The sequence below is a fragment of the Falco cherrug genome, chromosome 4, assembly GCF_023634085.1.
Source record: "Falco cherrug isolate bFalChe1 chromosome 4, bFalChe1.pri, whole genome shotgun sequence".
NCBI classification, from domain to species: domain Eukaryota; kingdom Metazoa; phylum Chordata; class Aves; order Falconiformes; family Falconidae; genus Falco; species Falco cherrug.
In genome coordinates, this window is record NC_073700.1 from 50,698,188 (window position 1) to 50,719,168 (window position 20,981).

Consider the following 20,981-nt stretch of genomic DNA (forward strand, 5'->3'; position numbering starts at 1 on the left):
ATCCAAACTGCAGGCGACCAAGGTTTCCCAGCCCTGCTTCTGAGCAAGGCCATCAGATCTGCCAGCTTGCACACAGTGGGAGCCATTGCCTTTCACTGGGCCTCACAGATGCTCTGACACTGGGGAATCGTCCTCCTTTCTTAGCACTGCATTTGGAGAGCGCGTTTTTGGACATATGCACATGGTAAGTGCCTCTGTAGCGCCCCAGCTCCTACCGAAGCTAATCCACAGTGGGTACGAACTGCCAGGAAAAACAGCTCTGCGTAGTCCAGGCATCTCTGGGTGGAAGGGAGGAAAACCCAAGCTGCCAGCAGCAGGATGGGAAGAGCTGGCCACGACACCATTACCGTTTTATACTCCCATCTCCTAGCCACAACCCAGATGAGCCAAGGCATCTCAAGCCGGCACAGCAGACTCATCTCTGGTTCAGATGGCGACCAGCTCCACGTACAGGGTCAGCAGGACCCCAACAAACCCCAGAAGCCTGTGAACAGTGATGCAAAATCCCCAGGCACAAAGAGCACGCTGACAGCCCAGGAACCGCAGGCAGCCGCAGCCACTCAGTGTCCCTCCAGCCTGAGCTGTGCCCGCACTGAGCACTGCGCAGAGCCCATGCAGCCTGCTGCAGCACACCTCATCCGCTCACCACACAGCTCCACTGCCATGGGAGGGTGGCCAGAGATGTGTGGGAAGAGGCGAATCCGCCAGGAGAGCCAGCGAGAGTACATGGGGAGAGGGAGTCAGAAGCAGCCACAAGTAGCCCTCTGGTTGTCTGATCTTTTCTGCATAGCATAAAATTACACCATAGGTCTTCCACTAATTTACTCCTGCCTGAACTACAGCCTATCTTTTAGAAAATCTAATCTTGATTAGAATATTGTCAGTGGCAGAGAAATCACAGCAGCTCTTGATAAGTAGTTCCCGTGGTTAATTACACTCACTGTTGAAAACTGCACCTTATTTCCAGTCTGAATTGTCTTGCTTCTGCTACCCGTCATTGGATCTCGGTTTATTTTTATCTGATAAAGAGCTCTCTATTACCAAATTCTTGCTCCTATGCAGGTACTTACAGATGGTGTTGAAATAATCTCTTAACCTTTTCTCCGATAAACTAAACAAATCAAGCTCCTTGAATCATTCCCTAAAAGGTGCATTTGCAAGCATTTCATTGTTCTTACAGGTATTCTCTGAGTCCTTTCCAATCATCGGTTTCGTTCTCATACCGTGGACATATGAAATGCATGAACTTCAGCCCTCTAGAAGTCCTCTCCATCCCAAAATTGACAGTCACCATCAACATGTCAGAAAGACCTTGACCATGTCTTCTAGAATTCCTGAATTAAATAATTCAGACGTGCTGATTCAAACATGTCTAAATCTCCTACCTGCTGTTTAATATGCTTCCTAATTACAGTTGGAAGATGAAGAATTCATCGTTCTGTGGTAAGATACATCACCTTGCGTCTTCCCAGACACCAAACAGAAGTGCTCACTGAACACTTTTTTTTTTCCTCCTTTATTAATCATTCTACTATTTCTATACAGTAAGGAACGAATGCTAGTTTTAGGATTCATTAGTTTCTAATACACTTGAAAAAACCCAACTTTCACTGTCTTTAACTCTGCTGGTTACCTTTTCTGTATCCTCTTGTGCAACCACGGTACTACAGGCTCCTGACGCTAGCCAAGAAGGGGGAAGGTGAGCTGAGAAATCAATTTCAGGTACTAAATCCATCACTTTTATTTGTAAGTTACGTAGAGTCTCCATGGAACATGTAAAAGTTGAAGATTATGAACTCAGTAAACTATACGAACAGTGACTATTCTCATGATTCACAGGCTGAAAATCCTGTCACACGGTGGCCAAGATGCTGTGGACAAGCAAGCCGCTTCAGCAGCAGCTCACCAAGTACAAGGCACAGGACGAGCGTGAAGTCAGAGCGCATCAAGCAGCAGCCGAGGCCCCGCTGCATTCCCAGGCTGCACCACTGAGACAAGAACGGGAAAAAGCACCAGGGAGGACCCAGGAACTGCTGTGGGCTCCTCCATCTGCATCTGTGTTGGAGGAGGAACCAAGATGCAAGATCTGTCTTTTTTTCAAGTGAAGCAGCTACAAGACAGAGAGGGAAAGAGAAAATTCCCTGGAGGAGAAAGGCAGCAGGATGGCAGTGCCAGCCATCCCCTCAGCTGAGGCACTGATGTCCCCACAGGGAAGGTGGTGGGGAGCTGCACCCAGCAACTGTGGCGTGTTGGTATTCTTACCTTGCTGGTGACTTTGTTTCCAAGTTCTTAGTCAACAGCATACTCTGCTAAATGCATTTAACTCCTTCCCTAAATGCAACCGGTACTCGGCGTGGTCTGGGGAAGCTGGCCAGGCACAAGGTACATGGTTTCCCCACAAGCAATGAACCCAGATAAAACGATGAAACAAACCCTTTGTGCGGTTGTAACCAGAGCAAGTCTGGGAACGTCAGGAGCCAGAATGCTTCCCACAAAGCCAAAAGGGTCACTTTGAGGGCTGCTCATAATTAATCACTCGTGGCGGATGTTCATCTGCAGAGCTCTGGCAAAGGGCTAAATGGCAGAGAGAGCCTCCACCCGTGGTTCCAGCTGGCCATGAGGACCACACCGGTGTTACCAACTACTACCTACCGGGGCTTGCAACTGCTGCTCAATACTTACTGATTACTGTATTATGTTGCCGTTACTTTTATTGCTTTTTGTATACATGCAGATACACAGATGTACAAAATACTTTAGCACAATACAGCTTGCTCCCGTCCACTTGCTTTTGTTCCTGTGCATTCTTCACTATCTGGGCAGAGAGAGAGTGAACAGTTTACATCTCCTCTTAACCCAGATTTGTACATTTTAAAGCGCTGCAACCTTCCTTTTGATTTTAACTTTCTAGTATCCAGTAAAATGTTCTTTAAAAACTCCTAATTATGCTTCACTTTTTTTTTTTCTGTTTAAGTTCTTTCTCCCAAATGATCTGGCTCATAATTGCTTTCAGCTTTGTGAAATTGGCTCAGATTTATAGTTTTGTGTGTGTGTCTGTGCATGTGTGTATTTAATACTCTGTATTTCTGATTTGAATTTTACTCTGCCTGAAGACCAGTACAACAAAGTCAAGGTTACTTTTAGCTAAGCCACTACTAAACTGTAGTTTTGTGATTCATTCTCATCTGCTTAGATGAAGGTAACTATGGCATTCTCCATGGGGGCTGCATTGTTTGAACCAGCAGGATTCAGAAAGTCTGAGGAAGCTTTAGTGTCACTTGGCTAGAAGTTCTGCAGTGACTATTACCACAATAACTAATTTCCTCTCCAACACATTATAACGAAATACTTCAGAAACTGTTTCTGAGACACGCAAACCAAAGCACTGGGAATGAGCAGAGGGGAGTGCGTGATGGTCCTTGTCTTGGATCTCTCTCCTGATCTGTCAATACAACCAGAGGTGTCACTTACAGTCTCTGTAGAAACCTGAAATCACCAACTGCAGAAAGTAATGTATAAGTAATACTGTTTAAAATACAAACCAGAAAAGTTTCTGTGTAGCCAAAAAGCCCAAAAGAGATCAGCAAGACCACGGTGGGAGACAGACACTCACAACAGGTTGCAACAATACGAATCACCATTTGCATTTACAGTCAGAAGCAGGAAGCCTAATACAAAATTGCAGGAAGGAAGGAAACAAACTCAGAACTTTCTGGGTTTGCTGCAGAAGCAAACTGTGGATCTGGACAAGTATTGCAGTCAATGATGAAAAAACTGCATTTGCACACAGCTCACGAATGCTGGCAACCGAAAAGGCCATTCAGCTTACGCTAGAATTGTATTATATTTTCTTACGTAACTCCTGTTTCTAAAGCTATTCACTCATAACATTTTATACACCCCTGCGTGCTTTGCCCAGAGGCGTACAGAACCAGCCGGCGTGCACAATACCCAGGGAGACCATGGATCTGCTTAAAGTTCTGCACAGGTTCCTTGGAGGGGACAGGGCAAGCACTGCTCTATTTGGAGCAAGCCCGTAATGGGATGACTCGACTTGCCTGCTAGCAAAGGGGTTTTGCACCTTCCTCTGGGGCATCTGACTGTCCAGCAGCACAACAACGACCCCAGGCACCGGGCCCACGTGCCCGCAGTGTGGGGTGGCAGAGGAGAGGTCAGCAAGCGGGAATCAAGGCAGGAGCGGCAGCCTGTGCTCGGGAAGGGACGAGCTGGCAGGAAGACAGGGTGACAGCAGAAAGGGCATGAGTTTGTTGCCTGCAGGAAGTTGCTCCGCTGCCCCTCTGCCTCTTGCAGCTCAAGCGTGGTCCAAATGGAAGAGAAAGCATGGTTTTCTGGAAAAGGTCCTCAGTCCACCCCAGGAGAATACCAGCTACCCTGCCACCCCAGTCTTCCTTGGCAATGTAGGGCATGTTATTTATACTGAGATTTTCACAGGTGGCTACTAAGTATACCCTCTTCATTTTTCCAGGTGCCCTGTGCAAGACACCCAGAGCCAGATGTTCAGAAATGCAGGATGCTTCCATCTACAACTGCAGCCGATGGGTCTGGCTTGCTGCCCCTGTGCGACGAAGCCGCATGCCCATCTGGCTTCCCTCGGCATCTTCATCGTCCCTGGGCAGGGTTCTGATCATCACAGCGTTCTGTCTGCCTGGTTCTTTTCTCCTCTCTGCTCCTCTCCTCCTCACTTTCTCTGAGGCCCTTTTCCCTGTTCAGCCCTGCAATGCACAGCTCCTTTAGTGTTCTAGCAAGTAATAAGTGTATCAAGTCCAAGTAATTATCTCTAATTAGGGTTAGTGATTATACTGTTGGGTCGGAGAAAATCAATCTCTGGTTTCCCATCAGGGAGGGCAAAGAGAGTCGGGGTAGGGAGGGGAGGAAGCACTGGCAGCTCCCTCCCGTGCTCCAACGGCTCCCGCGAGCTCCCCGCTGCCCGTGCTGCTCCTGGCATGCTCGGCCCGAGGACCAGGAGCTCCGGGTGGGCAGAGGGCAGCCCACCCCAGGCACCACCAGCGGCCACCTCACAGCGCAGGCTGCGCCTGCAGGTCCCTCTCACAGGGTCACCGGGGCTCGTGCTCTGTGGCTAGAGGCAAGACACCATGTGGGGTGCTGGAGCCACTGAGGCTGGGCTCCCCGAAGGACAGCGTGGAGCAGAGACCTGAGGAGGTCCCGCAGCTCCCCTGGGTACGGGGTGCGCCAGGTGACGGCAGCCCCCCAGAGCGATGCTCTGCCGTCTGACTGAAGCCTGAGGTCAGCGCCTCAAGTTGTATCGTGGCACGCTTACCCCGCACACTCCTGGAGAACACGACTGCTGCCCTGTGAGCCATGCCACGGCCATGGTCTGAAGGGCAAAAGGCAGAAGGGTTGAATATGCTGGAAGGCAGCTGTGGATGAAGGTGAAAACCAAAGAGAAACAGCCAGAGCAGTCTGTTGCACACCAGAGAAGCTCTTTTGAGAAAACTCAAAAGTGTGTCTGTGATGCCCAACCTAGAAGTTCAGTGAACTGAGTGTTCACACCTCCCAAGCAGCAAGATGGACATACAAAGCAGAGGGATGGCTGAGCAGCTCTCCGAAAAAAGATGCACCAAGACAGAACAGGTTCTGGACACAAACCTCTGACAACTGGCAGGTCAAAACGAAGAACAGCATCCAGATTTCTGGCAAATGAAGCCCACAAGAAGAAGAGCAGGTCTGAAGCAAGAAGGTGCTGCCCTTCTCCCCATGCTTGTACAGAACCCCAGCCACTGGGCAGGAGGTGAAACCTCATTTTCGTGGCTTGGTGACAGCTTCTGTGGCTCCTAGGAACAGTGGGAGCGTGCCACTCTGCTCCCAAGCACAATTCCTGGCTCACCAGCTCCACGGAGGAGTCATGCTCTGACAAGGGGAGCATGAGCCCTTTGGAAACCAAGCGATAGATGAAGCTACTTAATATGCTCAAGGTAGGTGGGTCATCAGCTCTCTGGGAATGAGAATGGTAGTGTCTTTCCAAACATCTGCAAAGTCACCAGTGAAGCTGAAAATGATACAATGGTAATGGTGGTCTTGTATGACCGAATAGGCTACCAGTACTTCCACGTAATGGTTCAAGTGCAGATAAAATGGCCCTCAGATGCAATGAGGACAGACCGTGGAGGGATGTGGACTGGCAGGCGAGGAGCTGCTGTGGACTGTGTACAAACTGTGAGTTTCTGCAAGGGGTTTCACCTGCGTTGTTCCTTGTTGCTCTGTCTCACAGAGATTCCCACATCTCTCCTCTCTTGGCTGGTGCACGCACAATCCAATCTGCACAACTCTGTAACAGCTCTGCACACTCATGCCGAGCACAGGATCTCCCAGAGGAGCAGCTCAGTATGCCTTTCCAACCCACAACCAACAGACCAGCCCTTTCCACCGATGCGCCACAGCATGCCCCAATTCAGAGCTGGTACTGGTACACACCTTCGTCACTCCAGAGAAATCTCAAACACCCCAGTGTACCTGATTTCACCCCTAGAAGAAAGCACTTCCTTCCTCCCACAAGGACAGACTCATTCTGGAAAAATCTCTCCACTGCCTACCTACAAGCTGGAGTGAGTCAGCTGGCTGCCTAAAGGCAGCCAAAACCATGGTAAAACCTAATGACGCAATACGTTGCAAGACCATAAATACTACTGTTGTCACAAAATCAGGGTTCAGCCCTATGAGCTCCTCAGATTATTTCACATTCATCCTTCGGCTGTTTGCCATCACTATCACCACCAAGACCTGGCACATCCTGATAACACTGTGTGACTGTGGCCTTGCTCAGAACTTAGGAAGCACAACAACAGTGCTGTGCTTTGCCCCTGGGATCCGCAGGGAGGACGTGGCAGTGTCAGGGCTGCTGTGCCCCTCTGGGAAGCAGGAACGCTGTGCATAGCCATCTTGTTGGGCATACGAAAAAACTGAGAGACCACGAGAGGCAGTTTGCCAGTCACCCCAGGAGTCCCTAACAAAACCAAAGAGACAACCTGAGTCTTCGAGTTGTCACAGCCCTGCATAACCCTGGAGTCTGAGAGCTGACAAGGTGGCAGTAGGACGGCCAGCCTTCGGAGACACGGCTGGCAAGCACCTCGCTCCTGGGTCTGCCATCTACTAGCACATCCACAGAGACCCTGTGGCATTTATCAAAAGCTGAGGATGAGCCAAAGTTCCGTAAAACACACAGAACATTAACACTTTTACAGTGTATGGAATACTGTAAATCACTAAAGATGTTACAGGCAACTGGGTCCCTTGAGCAGGGAGAGGGCACTCATCCTGGAATCACCAGTTTGCCAGTCAGAGGTGGTGCAGGAACAGCCAACGCTGACTGACCCACAACCACAGGTAACACCTTGGCAAACTGAGGGTTTAACCCTACGTTAGCCAACCCTGCCATGGGAGTCACTGGGAGAGGTCCTGTGCTCCGAACGGGCCCACATCTGTGATTCACAGGGGCATGCAGGACTGGGATCAAGTGGACAGTGCCGCCTGCGCTCCACCTGGGCACACGGCCGAGGGAGCCATGGCCAGGTGGCACAGCCTCCAAGTCAAGTCTGCAGCGGTGCTGAGCTCAGGCCAGGCCGGGGCCTTTGGTTCATGTGCCTGAGTGGCCTCTGAGTGCACAAAATGGATGCCTTTCAGGTGAAACTAAACAAGAACACCTGCTACAGCACTGCGCCCAACATGCTCCAACCACTGCTGCACACCCAGGTGCCCAGACCAGGCTGGAACTGCACTGGGCTATGCTCCCTGCGCCCCCGGCAATGGGTATGGTGCAGCTAGCACATCTTCACCCATGCTGCCCGAAAAGTCCCATCCCCTACAGTGTACTCCCCTACAGTGGAGACACAGCTCAGCACGGTACGATCACGCCAACCAGCAGCACTACACAAGCACCACCTCACCAAGGCACGAAGGAGATCGTGGCACAGGCCAGCACTCGCACATCTCCTGCCCACATGAAGGGTGGAGGGCTGGAGATGAATTGGCAGACTGGGGGCCAGCATACACCTGAAGATAATGGGGATGATGATGAGGAGCGAGGTGGTCTGTTAACCTTCAAGACCTCCAAAAAATTTCTTGCAGGATCAACGTGCCCTAAAGAACAATGCAGAAGGCAGCAGGAAAAGCAGGGGCAGCCCAAAGCTAAGGAACTGAGCATTTCCTTTGGGGACAGGGGATCTAATCCATACACCACTGCAAAATTCCCCGAACAGCCAGAAGTTCAAGATACTTACACCAACACTCGTCAAAACCAGCCACTAATCATGTGTTCCTCCTGCTCCAAGTGCCCAGGTGGAGACTGAGGACTAACAAACAGGAGCTCACTGTTCACAGCTATACTTTAAAGGTGAAAAAACAGTTAAGTTCTTGGGAAAGAAAAAGCAATTCTTGGGCTTTAAACTGGGGGCACATCCTTAGCAGACGCTTTTGACAATTTTGGCTTTATCTTCTCTTTGCCTCAGTCTTCCTTCTATAGAAATAAATAATTGCTGAGAGAATGGAGTTACAAGGCTTGGAAACATGAAATTCATCCTAATTCTAGCATAAGCCTAGCAAATAAAACCTGAAGCTGATGCAGCATCTCTCAGTCCTTCAGGCTTCTGCCTGAAGTTCTGCAAGAACTGGGTGCCAAGGTTTGCTGGAACTGTCCTGCCTCAGGTCATCCCTTCAAGTTCCCAATGCACTCCTCTCCCCTGTGAGGTCCTGACGTTTTCTAGCTTCTACCCAGTGCAAGTCCTTGAATGCAATGGCTCCCAGCCTCCCATTTGGATTCATTCCTCCTACTTCAAGCAGCCAGATAAACATTCGTAAGATGTTACCATATGAATGTTATAGTGAATTTATAATAGTTGTAATATACATACGAATTTGCAGTATTTTATACATGATTCATGATGCAAAATATTAATTACAGATAAATTTTACTAAATATCTGATCTCTGCTTCATCTTCAGACTACAAACAACCCTTTAACATATTATTGGGAAGGATAAAAGTCCCGCACCAGCAAACACTGAACACAGACCCGCACCCTCTTCCGTTCAGATTTGGCGTCCCCCCCATCCCAGTTCTTGGTCCTTGGCTGAACAGCAGCAACTAACATTGAACTTTTCCAGGTGGACTCAACAGAAAGCAAAGGGAGCTAGCCAAAATCCTGGCGCGCGGTGGTTTAACATCTGGCTCCCAGCCAGCAGCATGTGGCCCCACTCAGAGAGACATCAGGAGGTGATGGGAGCCCAGCTGGAAGCGGATCTCTCGGCCCTGTGCATGCACCCTGGCCACTTTGGAAGATGCTGCTGCTGCCATTGTCTGCAGAACTGCTTGCCACCAAGGGAGCTGTGGTAGCCAGGAAAAGCAAGCTGGAAGCCTCTGTTTACATTGAACTGCACTGCACTGAAGCTGAATGGGCACAAGCTGGCAGCCCGTTCCAACCTTTCCATCAAAGCTGACAATAGAAAACTGAGTGTCCCCGGGTATTTAACTGACTTAACACAAGGTGCCAGGCAAAGCCTGTCTACATCCTCAGACTGAGCAAAGTGACAAGGATCACTGAAAGATGAAGCAGAAGCTGCCCATTTCCATAGACAACGAGACCCTGCAGTAGCACGTCTGAAGGGAGGGAAGAAGCGTATCCACATCTGGCACTGAAACAGCTGTGCAGGGGTATTGCACCAGCCCTGGTCCTGAGCAGGTCCACTGGCTGATGGGGCAGGAATGGAAAGACTGCTCTGGTTTTCTTTCTAACTAGTTCACAGGCACCAAAACGACAAGAGGATTCCTGCCCCAGAGTAGGAAATACTGAAACCGAGAGGTAGCCACAGATTTTAAGAGCAGGTCCTATGCACCATGCAGGGAACAGACCAGCCACGGGATTTTGGCCAAACGATGGGAGCAGCAAGTTCGTTTTAAAGACACCATACCTTGACCAGCTGGCTTTCCCCGCAGTGTGTGAGCACATGTGTACACTGGGGATGGTCTTGGTAATCCTGGAAACCTGCCACAGCAAGGTAAGATGCACTGCTCCTGCACCCACAGGCTATTTGCAGGGTGGGGAAGGCAACTTTGTTCCACAAGTGAGAGCTGAGCTTTTCCTCCTCTACCCAAATATCCATTCTTTCACAGGAGATCAATGACCCTGCTCTGACCTGAAAGAACACATTAAGCAGCCACAACCAGGAGAAAGGCAGAGGATGATCCCACCAGCCTCCTGTCTGCCATGACCTGCGTCACCCTGCTCTCTGCTGCCTCTTCTTCCCTCAATGTCATTGTCCCCCATGGCGAGCAGCGGTATGCCAGAGAAACAGGTTTTCCCTTTTCTTTGTTAATTCTTCCCTCATTACATTTGAAATTCCACAATCAGTGTGCACTGTAATTGTCGAATTTGATGCTAATGATTAATGAATTAAACATGGATCCATCAATTAGTCCTCGGAGAATAATTCTGCATAAAGCAGCGGATAATGTAATTACAGTAACAAAGATAATGAGATGTTAACATCGACGGAGCCCGACGTGACATGATCACAGCAGGCTCAGCAACCCCGGCCTGGGGGAGCCAATCCCTCACTCTGCAGAGGCAGAGCATCGGGGGGCAGTGCACATGCACCGGGCCAGGCAGAGGGGGGGCCCGCTGCCGCAATCTCCCCCAGCACCGCTGGCCAGGCAGCACCGGCACCAGCACGACGCTCTCCTCCTGCCGGCCTGGTGCAAACACACTCCGGGGCTACCTGCTCCAGGAACAACAGCCAAGCGTGCTGCTAGTCATCAGCACGAGCCCAGCAAAAATCCTGCAGCCGCCTGGAAGCCCAGCACCACCTCCAGCCCAGGCTGGGGTCCCAGGTGCTTTGTGATGTGGCTGAGGCCAGCACAGGCTCTCCACCACCCCAGCCGGCACAACAGCCAAGGGGCATGGGCAGCTGCCTGGGCACCGCACACTGAGGGCTCTCCTGCCTGTGCCCGAGGAGCATGGCCAGCAGCTCTAGCCAGCGGCGCTGTGCGTCAATGCAGGCGCTCACAGCTCAGCCAGGGACGGCTGGACCCTCCTCACTTCAGAGCAAATGTGAGCATCAGACAAGACCAGGCAGTGCCTCCACCACCACCACAGACACGCTGAAGAAAATGCTCTTCTTTGGCTACAGAGGTAACCCTGTAGCAGGAGAAGGGCTCCCACGCAGCCTGCCCTGACACGTGTCACACCATGTGGACTGCTCAGGGCCAAGGCAACCAAGCAGCCTCAGCCCCTTCCAACTCTTGCCCCACATGGAAGACTCCAGTGCTTAAGCTCCCATGTCAGCACTGAGACCAACTCGGCTCCTTCTGCTTGTCCTCCTCTGCAACAGAGACTCTGGGGCAGCCCTCCCGCATGGCTTGGCACAAATCCCTCAGGAGGCTTGTGGTCCTCAGCAAGCTGCCAAGCCACCACCGAGACAGGCACAGCTTTCTCCTCCAACCTCCTCCCCTAAGGCCGTGCTCTGGCTCTCCCACTCTGTGCTTCAGTCCCACCCCTGAGCCACCCAGGCTGGCTCCTGTGCAGCGCTGGCCAGAAACCCTCGCTGGGACGGCTGCCTTAGGCTCAGTGCTGCTGGCTGAGGTAGAGCATCTGCACTGCTCCTGCCTGTGAGATCAGCCAGCCTTCTGCTGTCAGCTATGCCTCCGTGTAGCTGCTCACAACCACACAATCTCAGCAATCTGCTGATTTCTCCTTACACTTCAGCTTCAGGTTTTCCAGCGTTCAGCTGCTTGGCTTCCTTTTACATTGCTCAGCCGCAATGCAGTGTCAAGGAATAGACTCGTGTGCTCTGTGCGTGGCCACGTTAAGTGTGCATGTCAGTACGTGCACAGGCATCACATACCACATTTTCAGGCAATATGCTTCACGCCCTTTCCCCCTGTGTTGACTGCTTTGCAGCCAGTCCCTACAAACCTCTGCAAAGCAAGACTCAGGGCTATAGCTGCGCCAAGACTGGTCCCTCACACTGATTGACATTGTCTCTGTATTTTTCTTGTCCTACCATCTGTCCTCCCTCACTGAAAAAATTCCTTTTCATCCAGTCTACACTGAGTAAGAGCTGCCCTCATTCTTCAAGCCAGAAACAAACACCAAGCAAGACACAGATGGGGCAAAGAAGCAGAAAGGGTGAGCACGCTGAACTACAGCAAAGATACAGCTGGGGAGCCCTGAAGAAGAGTGCAACAGAAGTGATATTCCAGTGGGATAAGGGCCTGCAGGGATCTGAAGGAGACACCTGAACCAGCACTGCCACACATGCAGTGAAAACATCTCCAGGCTCCATACTCACAGCCAATTTACACCCAGAAAGCAGCACCCTTAAGCTCTGGTAGCGAGATCTGCACATCCCTTCCCTGCCCTCTCCAACCCAACCACCACGTGGGTTTGCCCGCGCAGGAGATGCTGCAAGGTGCTGCTCACAGCCTGGCCAACGAGGGACCCATGCCACCTTGTGAAGCGACATGCCCAGAGCTCACCTGGGGCACTGCTGGGCACCTCTGCTCCAGCTGTGGTCCGCAGAAGCTGCCCACGCCTGGAGCGCCCAGCATGAGGCCCTGCCCTGCTCCAGTCCCAAAACCCAGGATAATGCAGGCGTTTCATCACTGGACCACAGCCAGCACTCCCACCTGACCAGAGATTCACAAGACCAAGAAGTGACTGCCAAGAACTCTTTTCTCAGCTTTCCCCAAAGGCCAGTACCCACTTGTGCTCTTCCTTTGAGACTTTAGGGGTCTCCACAGTTCCTGTCGCTTGTGGAGAATTTCTACTAGTGGTTTCAAAAGTCCTTTATCAAGTATCACTGTCCTTTTAGGACACATCTGACCCAGCAACCCAGATGCAGGGATGCTTTGAGTAACCTGTGTGCTTTTGGTGGTCTCATTTCCAGTTGTGGAAAATTAGGCAGACAGACACGCACAGATGGATTCTTCCCAGTCTCTGGGAGTCTTTGACACAAACAGGGTAAGTATACGTCCCTATTTCTATGCAGCCTGATTTGCAGCATGAATAACTGCTTCTCCTGGCACCTGGTGCTGCTGCAGTATCAGCTCTGGGGAATGAGAGCACCAGGATGCATCTTCCATGCTCGGGCTGCCCATCACCAGCGTCCCAGCAGTGCTGAGGAGGAGGCAAAGCGAGCAAGGGATGGAGCTGCTGGTGGTAGAGGCAGGCAGGCAGAACAGCTGGGAGCAGGAAGAAGCAAGCAGAAGAGGAGAGCACAGGCAGAACAGCGGAGGTCAGGAATAAAGGAGCCACATCCACCAGCTGTTGGAACAAGTGCCTTATTCCTACATCCCAGTGCACATCTTCCCAGCCAGCGGAGCCTCCCGCCTCCCACGCGGGCGGCTGCTCAGAGAGCAGTGGTGTCCAGCTGCCCCAGCCCCTCGCCAGGGCGAGGGTCCAAACCTGCCACGGGACAGAGAGCAAGTCTGCTCTTTGAGGAAGGGCAGTCTTCTAGCTGTGTTCAAAAAGGTATTAAAGGGAAAAAACCTGCATCTTTTAAATAAAGTTAAGAAAACAAAACTTGGAAAATGCCAAGACTGCATCTGTCAGGACAGTTGTAGCATGAGCCACATGCGTACACGCTGCAATGCAGCCCAAGGGGTTGGGTGTTCCACGGACACTGGGCACCGGCCAGGCAGGGACCCCCTGGGGGCCACGGGGCAGGACAGCCCACCCGGGCTGGGGAGGAAGGGAGAAGGGGCTGGCGGGACAGGGACATGCGTGTCCATCGGCTTCAGGTGAGTTTGGCAGGTGCCGACCAGCACACACTAGGGAGGATTTCTCCCCAGGTGGACCCCAGGTAGTGCCCATTTTACACAGAGCCTTTAGGCAGCACCAGGAGCTGCCCGCCTGCTTTGGGGTACCCTCCTCACATCTCAGGGTGCAGCTGACCACAAGTGCCAGTGCCTCCTTCTCTGTTTTGACTAGATACCTCCATGCAATACACCCTGAATTTTCCAGCCTAGTTCATCTCACCTCAACAAGAAGGAAGACTTACCATAAAATAAAGGTTCACTAAGCCGTGCTAAACCATCTGACTTTTCAAGTTCAGAAAGAAATTGTTACAGAGAGTAAAAACACATAATGCTGTCTTAGTGTCCGTCAGCCAGACCACTTCATGTCTGCACCCCCATCTAGCTCTGAAAGCTGGGGTTCAGCATCCGCATGGCCACCCCCTCCATCAGAGAGCTAACTAATCCATATGCTGAAGCAGGCAGCCAGCCCTCTCTGCCGCAGCGTGCTTCCCCGGGTAACCTTAAGCTGTCCCTGGTGTCTCTCTCCTTCTGCCAGGCCCACCTGCGCTCCCGTTTCATGCCAGTGCAGTACCGATGGCTTATTGAGGCACCAGTGCCTTTGCTCCTCAAAGCACTTCTTGGACTGTTTTTTGTATTAAGAGTAACACTTTACAAGTCATAAGAAGCATTTACTCTCTTTATACCTATATCATGTATCGCTTATAACTTTAACGTATTCTTAGCCTTCATGCACATCAGTCACAATATATTCTCCTCTAAGTGATGAGATGTTTTGTTCAGGTGTGCTCATGAAGGCAAGTTCCTCCCCTCCACGCTTGCAGCTTTCCAGTGTTACATTCCCCTTCCTCCCCGCGTCTCCCAAGGTGAGGCCGCTCCTTTTCCTGATGTAGGATGCTTGGCCCAAAGAAGTTTTGTGACCACGACTGCAGAAGATGCAGCACGTACACGCAACACCTTCCTGCCCCAGGCAAAGGAGTGGTGGCTTGAACAGACAAATGACTTCATCACGGTCCTGACCACATCTGTTCCACTAAAGGAATTCTTCTGTAGTGGACACAAAAGCCATCAGAGCCCTCACTTAAAAGCCTGTGTCAGCCTGGGGTAGTGTGTGGGACAGCAGCATGGGCTGGGGTGGACCCCTCTCGTGGCCTGCGGGGTGCAGGCTGGCCCCTGACCTGTGCCAGCTACAGGGCTGCACTGTTTGCACAAGGTTTGCTGCTCCAGCAGGGGAGGCCAGCCTGCAGCCATGCCCTGGCCACCTGCCAGACAGGTCCCTCTGGAGACCACTGAACACCATCCCTTGGTCAAGACCCCGTGGCACAACTGAGCTTTTGCCTACACACAGTAACTCGCTCTCCTCAAAAGCTGCACCCAATCTGTGTGCCAGCCTGCACTGCTCCTGAGGCCATTCTCCAGGAGAATCCTTGCCATAAGCCAGAACCATGTCAGGAATGCCCAAAGGCTCTGCAGCCAGCATGGCTGAACCATAATGTCAGACATCAAGTGGTTCCGTGGTAGTCCGCAACAAGTGTCCAAAGAAAACCCAGGGGACAAGAAGGTGGCAGGAAAGAGCCACGGAAATACGCGGGCATATGAGAAAGGCTTCTGGAAGGCATACCCAAAATGTTCCTGGACAAGCTCTCCTTGGCTGGCATTTCCCAGGTGTCCTCTTGGTCTTCCTGGACACGAACAGTGAGCATGACGGACAACCAGCAAATCCTGCGCCAAGACCCAGATGAAGAACACGACACTCGAGCCCATGGAGGTGCAGGCGTGGGGCTTCGCTTCCCTGGCCGGTCCACTGGGTCAGGCACCCCGCACCCCACGCTGCCCACTGCTAGCAACACGGGCCAGGAGTGCGAGTGGGCAGAGATGACATGGCCAGCCGCCTGCCCTTTAGGATCTCTTGATGCTGAAGGGCTTGATTTAGGGCTCAGACACGTATGTTGTACTAATACTATTGCATTTAGTTAGCTCTAAACCTGTTCACAGAACCTGGGCTTGATCTCAGCTACTCTTCCATCTCCAGACAGTCTCTTTACCAGTAAAATTCCATGCAAGAATAAATGTTAGGAGGACATTACAGTTGGAAAGTGAAGAAAAGCAGAGATTGCTCTGCCAGGAGCCCTTGACAGTCCAGGTGGAGATTAGGTGCTTTCAAGTAACCAACTTCCAAAACTTTGATCAAATCCCAATATATTTTTCAAGGGACAAAGAAAAAAGAAAGCTTCTAGTTGAGGACAAACCTTCTGCTTTCAGACAATTTCTGCACCAAATCTCTGAAGTTTTACAGCTCTTGGAGACAAATTTTCAGCATTGACAAAACGAATACAGAGTCCCAGCACAGCTGAGGCTGGCTGGGACCTCGAGATTGTCCTGTCCACCCCTGCTCAAGTGGGGCCACCCACAGCCAACTGCCCCAGGCTGCGTCAGGACAGTTTTTGATTACCCCTCAGGAGGGAGACCACACAGCCTCCCTGGGCACGTACAACATCACATCTGCATGTACGTTCCACAAAAGGTAAGCCTTAGGTGGACATAAGGCAGCTGCAAAGCCTGACAAGGTTCTGTGCCTCTGAGAACAGGGTTTACAATGGAAACACATGCAATCTAAAATAAAACCAACTCTGACTACAGTAAATTTGCGTTTTTTAAACGTTTAAGTACCGGGGTACAATCATCCATTGAGCTCAGAGTCCCACAGGTTTCACAAATGTAAGTTCCTTCCCCGTTCTTACTTTATTTAGCTCCAGCCTGTACTGCCTGTACCTACTTTGGGGGTTATTTTGAATCATCACCAGAGTGCTGCATACATGTATTTTAACCAAATACAGGGCACTCTGAGATATTTCATCTTTTTTTTCTCCTCCTCCCCTTTATCTACTACTTCTTTTCCTGACCCTGGGTAAGGACTGTGCACATAGTGGACATTAGTTAGCACACTCACCTTGGCGGAACTCGGGTCAGTAAAAAACCATGGACCACCTGTTTTGAACTCTAAACACAGGCCGTGTAGTTTTACCCAGACACTCCTGGTGTAAGACAGCAATCCTTCAGGTCTCCAGAGCTCCTGTCCTCTGAAGATTAACTTGTGCACTGTTAGACGCAACTTGTGCACTGTGCAGATTTTGAGGTACTCCCTCTCCAGCTGCCCAAAAGCACGTGTTAGATGAGAGATGGCCAGCAGACCCCAGCAACAGTCCCGTCCCTAGCCCCAAAGGCAGCAAAACTGCCAAGTCCCTGCTAATTTGAAGCAGGGCAGATGCTTTACCAACCCCAAATCCAGTACTCTGCATTACACAGGGATACGAATGAGACACCTCAGAGGATTTTTTATCATGTCAGTGCACTTACCGTGACGACTGCATCGTCAGCTGCAATCAGTCTCGGAGGCATCTGAGCGAGTTGAAAAAATTCCTCAGAAAACATCTTACCATTTGTGTACCAGGAGAAAAAACCTTTCTGACCAGTGCAGACAACCACCCAAAGCCAAGACACATAAAATCTTGGTTGCTGTCTTAACACTGAGCCCCATGCTGATGCATGTGCTGTGGGTAGCACAGTAGCACTATTCTGCTCAGGGCTCCCAAGAGAAGATGCTGGACAGGGGGGTCTCAAATTCACAGATTTCTACACGAGAAAAGACTGTCGTATCCTCCAGTCTGGTCTCCTACACACATGTATGCGGCGACGCACACGTGAGCAGGATTAAACCATATCTTGTAGAAAGATAACTAATCTCATTTTAAAGGCTTCAAGCAGTGCTAAGTCCACTACCTCTCCAGATACACTATTATAACATTTAATTACCCTCCCTGCTAGGAAACTCCATCTCCTCTCAAGTATAAATTGCTCTAACTTCAGCCTCCATGCACTGCGTCTCCTCAAGCTTTGTGAACCAGACTGAAAGTCCTTGCACAGTGCTCACTTCTAGGTGCTGCTTTTCCAAGCAGCAGTAATCAGTAATCAAGTCACATCTCAATCTGCTCTTGTGAGCCCAACAGGACTGAGATGACTGTTGAAAGCCGGATACAGGGTTATGCGAGCATTTGGTTTGACACTGGCACAAGCCTTTCTGTGGTTTGCTTTTGAATTCTTCCTAGAGCTCTGATAACCTTCTCCGGGAGCTCAGACAAAGCACCCTAGAAGTGCATGCCTGTGAAGTGCCTCTGTCCAGGGGCAGGAATTGCTACACACTGGGGTGGGCCGGCTGGGGGGCACAGCGGGGGCGGGGAAATGACAGTGTGCAGCGGAGAGCTGCAGCACAGCACCGGCAGAGTTCCGCATCCTTGGTCAAAAAAGACAGCAGTTGCAATCATTCGCTGGCAGTTTATCTGGTCTGCAGGGTGACTCTACAGAAACAGCGGCTTGGGTTCAAAAGGCTGATTATTTCACACTTGATACCATGCGAACACAGCGATGTCAGCATGCCGTGTTCCCCATGTCATCTGTGACGCTGAGGACCCCAGCCAGCTCCTGGCGTCTGCTCCAGCTGCACCCCATCTCACAAGTCCTCAGCTCCAGAAAGCTGTGAAGCATGGTGCCGACAACACCCTGACGGCAGGACACAACCCGGATGCACAGCAGGACTGAACAGAAACAAGGACATACGTGGCCACCCAAGCTCACCCTCGGTGGCACAGCGCACAGTACCAGGTTACGAAGGGTTTCTCTTAGCAGCAGCAGTATCAGCACTCCCTTGTGTTCCTGTAGAGTGCGGAGGTACCCATACCCTGCTGGACCAGGCTGCTGCCAACAGCTGCCTGGGAAGAATGCGTGTGGAAACTGCCCACCCTGGCCAAGGATACCAGCCCTGAGGACAAAGTAGAGGCATGTCAGTGCCCTGGGAAACAGGCAGGAAAACCCGGAGTTCAACAGTTCCCCTGGGCAGGGCAAAATACCTCCCGTGGCAGGAGAAGCAGTAAGCGGTGTGGCATGAACCCCTGAGAAACCAGAGAGCCTCCCAACCCCACCTCCTCTCACCAGTCTCTGCGGCAGCTACGCCGCTTGAACGTGCACACAGAAAAATAATAATTACAAAACAAGCCCCTCACATTAGTGTTTCTCCAGGGGAAAGCAAGTAGGAAAAAGAGGGCCACGGAAAAGGAAAGAAACAGAAGACAACTTTCCAGGGATCAAAGGACATCCTTGGTTGAGATTTCTTTTGGTTTACAGAGGAACAGCTTCCCCCACGCAGGGCAGCTCATTGGACCCGACTGTTTCCTCTCAGGGAGTTCACATCACTAGGTAAAGCCCTTCAACTCTTTCTTCTGTCGTGGACACTAACCAGCATAAAATCCCAACAGGAGCTTACCTGAGACACACAGAGAAATGCAAACACCCACCAAAGGCGCTCTCAAGAGTGGTGAAAGCAAGAAACTTCAGAACAGCTTTTGCTGCCAGCTCAGCGAAGCAAGGCACTGCTGATGCACCCGAGGGAAGGACGGCCGCCAGATCTGTGCACCCACAGCACCCCTTACCTGTGCCTCCCGTCAGCTGCGTGCTGCTCCTCTCCTTCACAAGCCCGTTGGCTTTGGGGCTAGCGCTGGGTGCTGCTGCTGTTGTTGCCCTGGGTAGCCGCTTGCCCGGTACCTTCACTGTAGTTCTCAGCAGATCGATTTCCTTCCCATGGATGTTCTGCATGTAATCCTACAGCAGAGAGACAGAGTGGTTCAGGATCAGCCCTGCCCCAGCCCAGCCCTCTCAGCTCTCCTCTCAGCCCCATAACCTAAACTGAAATCCAGATGCATTCATCCACGTGGTAACTGGTTAACAGACAGAGGGTCAGCCAGCAACCGGGAGGTGAGCTGGGAGCTCACCACATGCTGGTTTCTCTTGCACTATACTGAAGTCCCAAGTCAGATGGGCTAGAGAGTGCAGATGAGGAGGAAAATTCCAGACCCTCCGACTTCCCCCATGTCCACAGCCAACTGTTTTCTGACAACACGCATGCAGAGCCTTGACTCCAACCTGCCTTCTTCCCATGACTAGCTGGTGCCTGAGAACTGGCTCCGGAGAAGTGCCAGGTCTCACTTTCAGTGCCCAGAACTAGTCAGCTCTGATATGAATAGCATCGGGATGTTGCCATGGACAGTCAGATGCCACGACAAGCCCATGTGTGAAAGCCTGGCTGGGGATCAGAGATTAGATGGAGCAAAAGAGCACTTAGGTGGCAGACAGTTCTTCTTCCCTGTCATCCGTTGTCTTTTTAATCACAGCACTCAGCTGTAAGAGCTAATAATATAATATAGTACACAGTGTAAGTAATTGGATACCTGGAAATTCCCTCTCGGGTCACACCCAGGGTAACTCAAGCCCAAACCAACACAGCTCAGGGTAAGTCCCTTGTATATCCACCTGCGTAGCTTTACATTACTCAAAACTTGGTGCTTCCACCATTTCTTCTGGTAGACTACTGTACAACCAAAAATTCCACATGTGGACTGTTAATATCACTCTGCTCTGTCTATTAACAGCATCTCAACTTTCAGTCAAAATAAGGCTTCAGCCCTCCACGTCTCCTGAGAGCTGCATCCTTTCCCATGTATTCTGCCCCTTCCCTGCTCCACAGGGCACTGTAGCTCTCCCCTAACCCCCTCGCACACGGCTGGCTCCTCCTTGGGCTCCTGCCCCCAGGAGGTGACTGATCCATGTGATCTCCAGAGACACATGGAAGGGAACTGCCCTGCCCTGCCGGTGGCCAGACCTCAAGGGAGGGGTGATCGAAAGCTGAGCTAGAGACCCTGGGAGGCATCAAGATGTGGGTGCATCCCCCCGGCTCTCTGCGCTGGGGGTGTGCACTACTATGGGGAGAGGAATGGCAGAAACCATCCAGGCTGAGACCATGGCTGCTGCAGGGAGGCTTGGGCTCGCTCCAGTTCACAAGGAGGTCACCAAAAAGATTAACTCAGAGCTGGTTCCCGTCTGCTTCCATATCCAAGAAGATAAAGACAAGAACAAGATCAGTTTAAGAGCAAAGAGCAACCATTCTCCCAGTCATTGGCTCCAAGAAGCAGGTGAATGGGCACTGTATGTGCAATGCTGTGGTCTCAGGTGACTAACCTGCAAGGGTTACAACCTCGCAGCAGCACCTCAGCACCTTGGTTTCAATGCTCGTCTTTTCACAGACCCCTGGGCAGGCATCCAGTCTGCACGGCAAACCCAAGAGACAGGGCAGCGTGGCAGCACACCCT

At 51.4% G+C, this 20,981-nt stretch overlaps 1 protein-coding gene across 3 annotated transcripts in view; it reads right to left on the bottom strand.

Moving 5' to 3' along the window:
• The window catches only part of AGAP3 (ArfGAP with GTPase domain, ankyrin repeat and PH domain 3), a 148,405-nt gene that overhangs the window by 28,733 nt on the left and 98,691 nt on the right, over positions 1 to 20,981 (bottom strand). For all 3 annotated transcript variants that reach the window (XM_055708248.1, XM_055708249.1, XM_055708247.1), the window contains exon 11: positions 19,269 to 19,437. In XM_055708248.1, the coding sequence (XP_055564223.1) occupies positions 19,269 to 19,437 (169 nt within the window). The remainder of the gene's footprint in view (positions 1 to 19,268; positions 19,438 to 20,981) is intronic.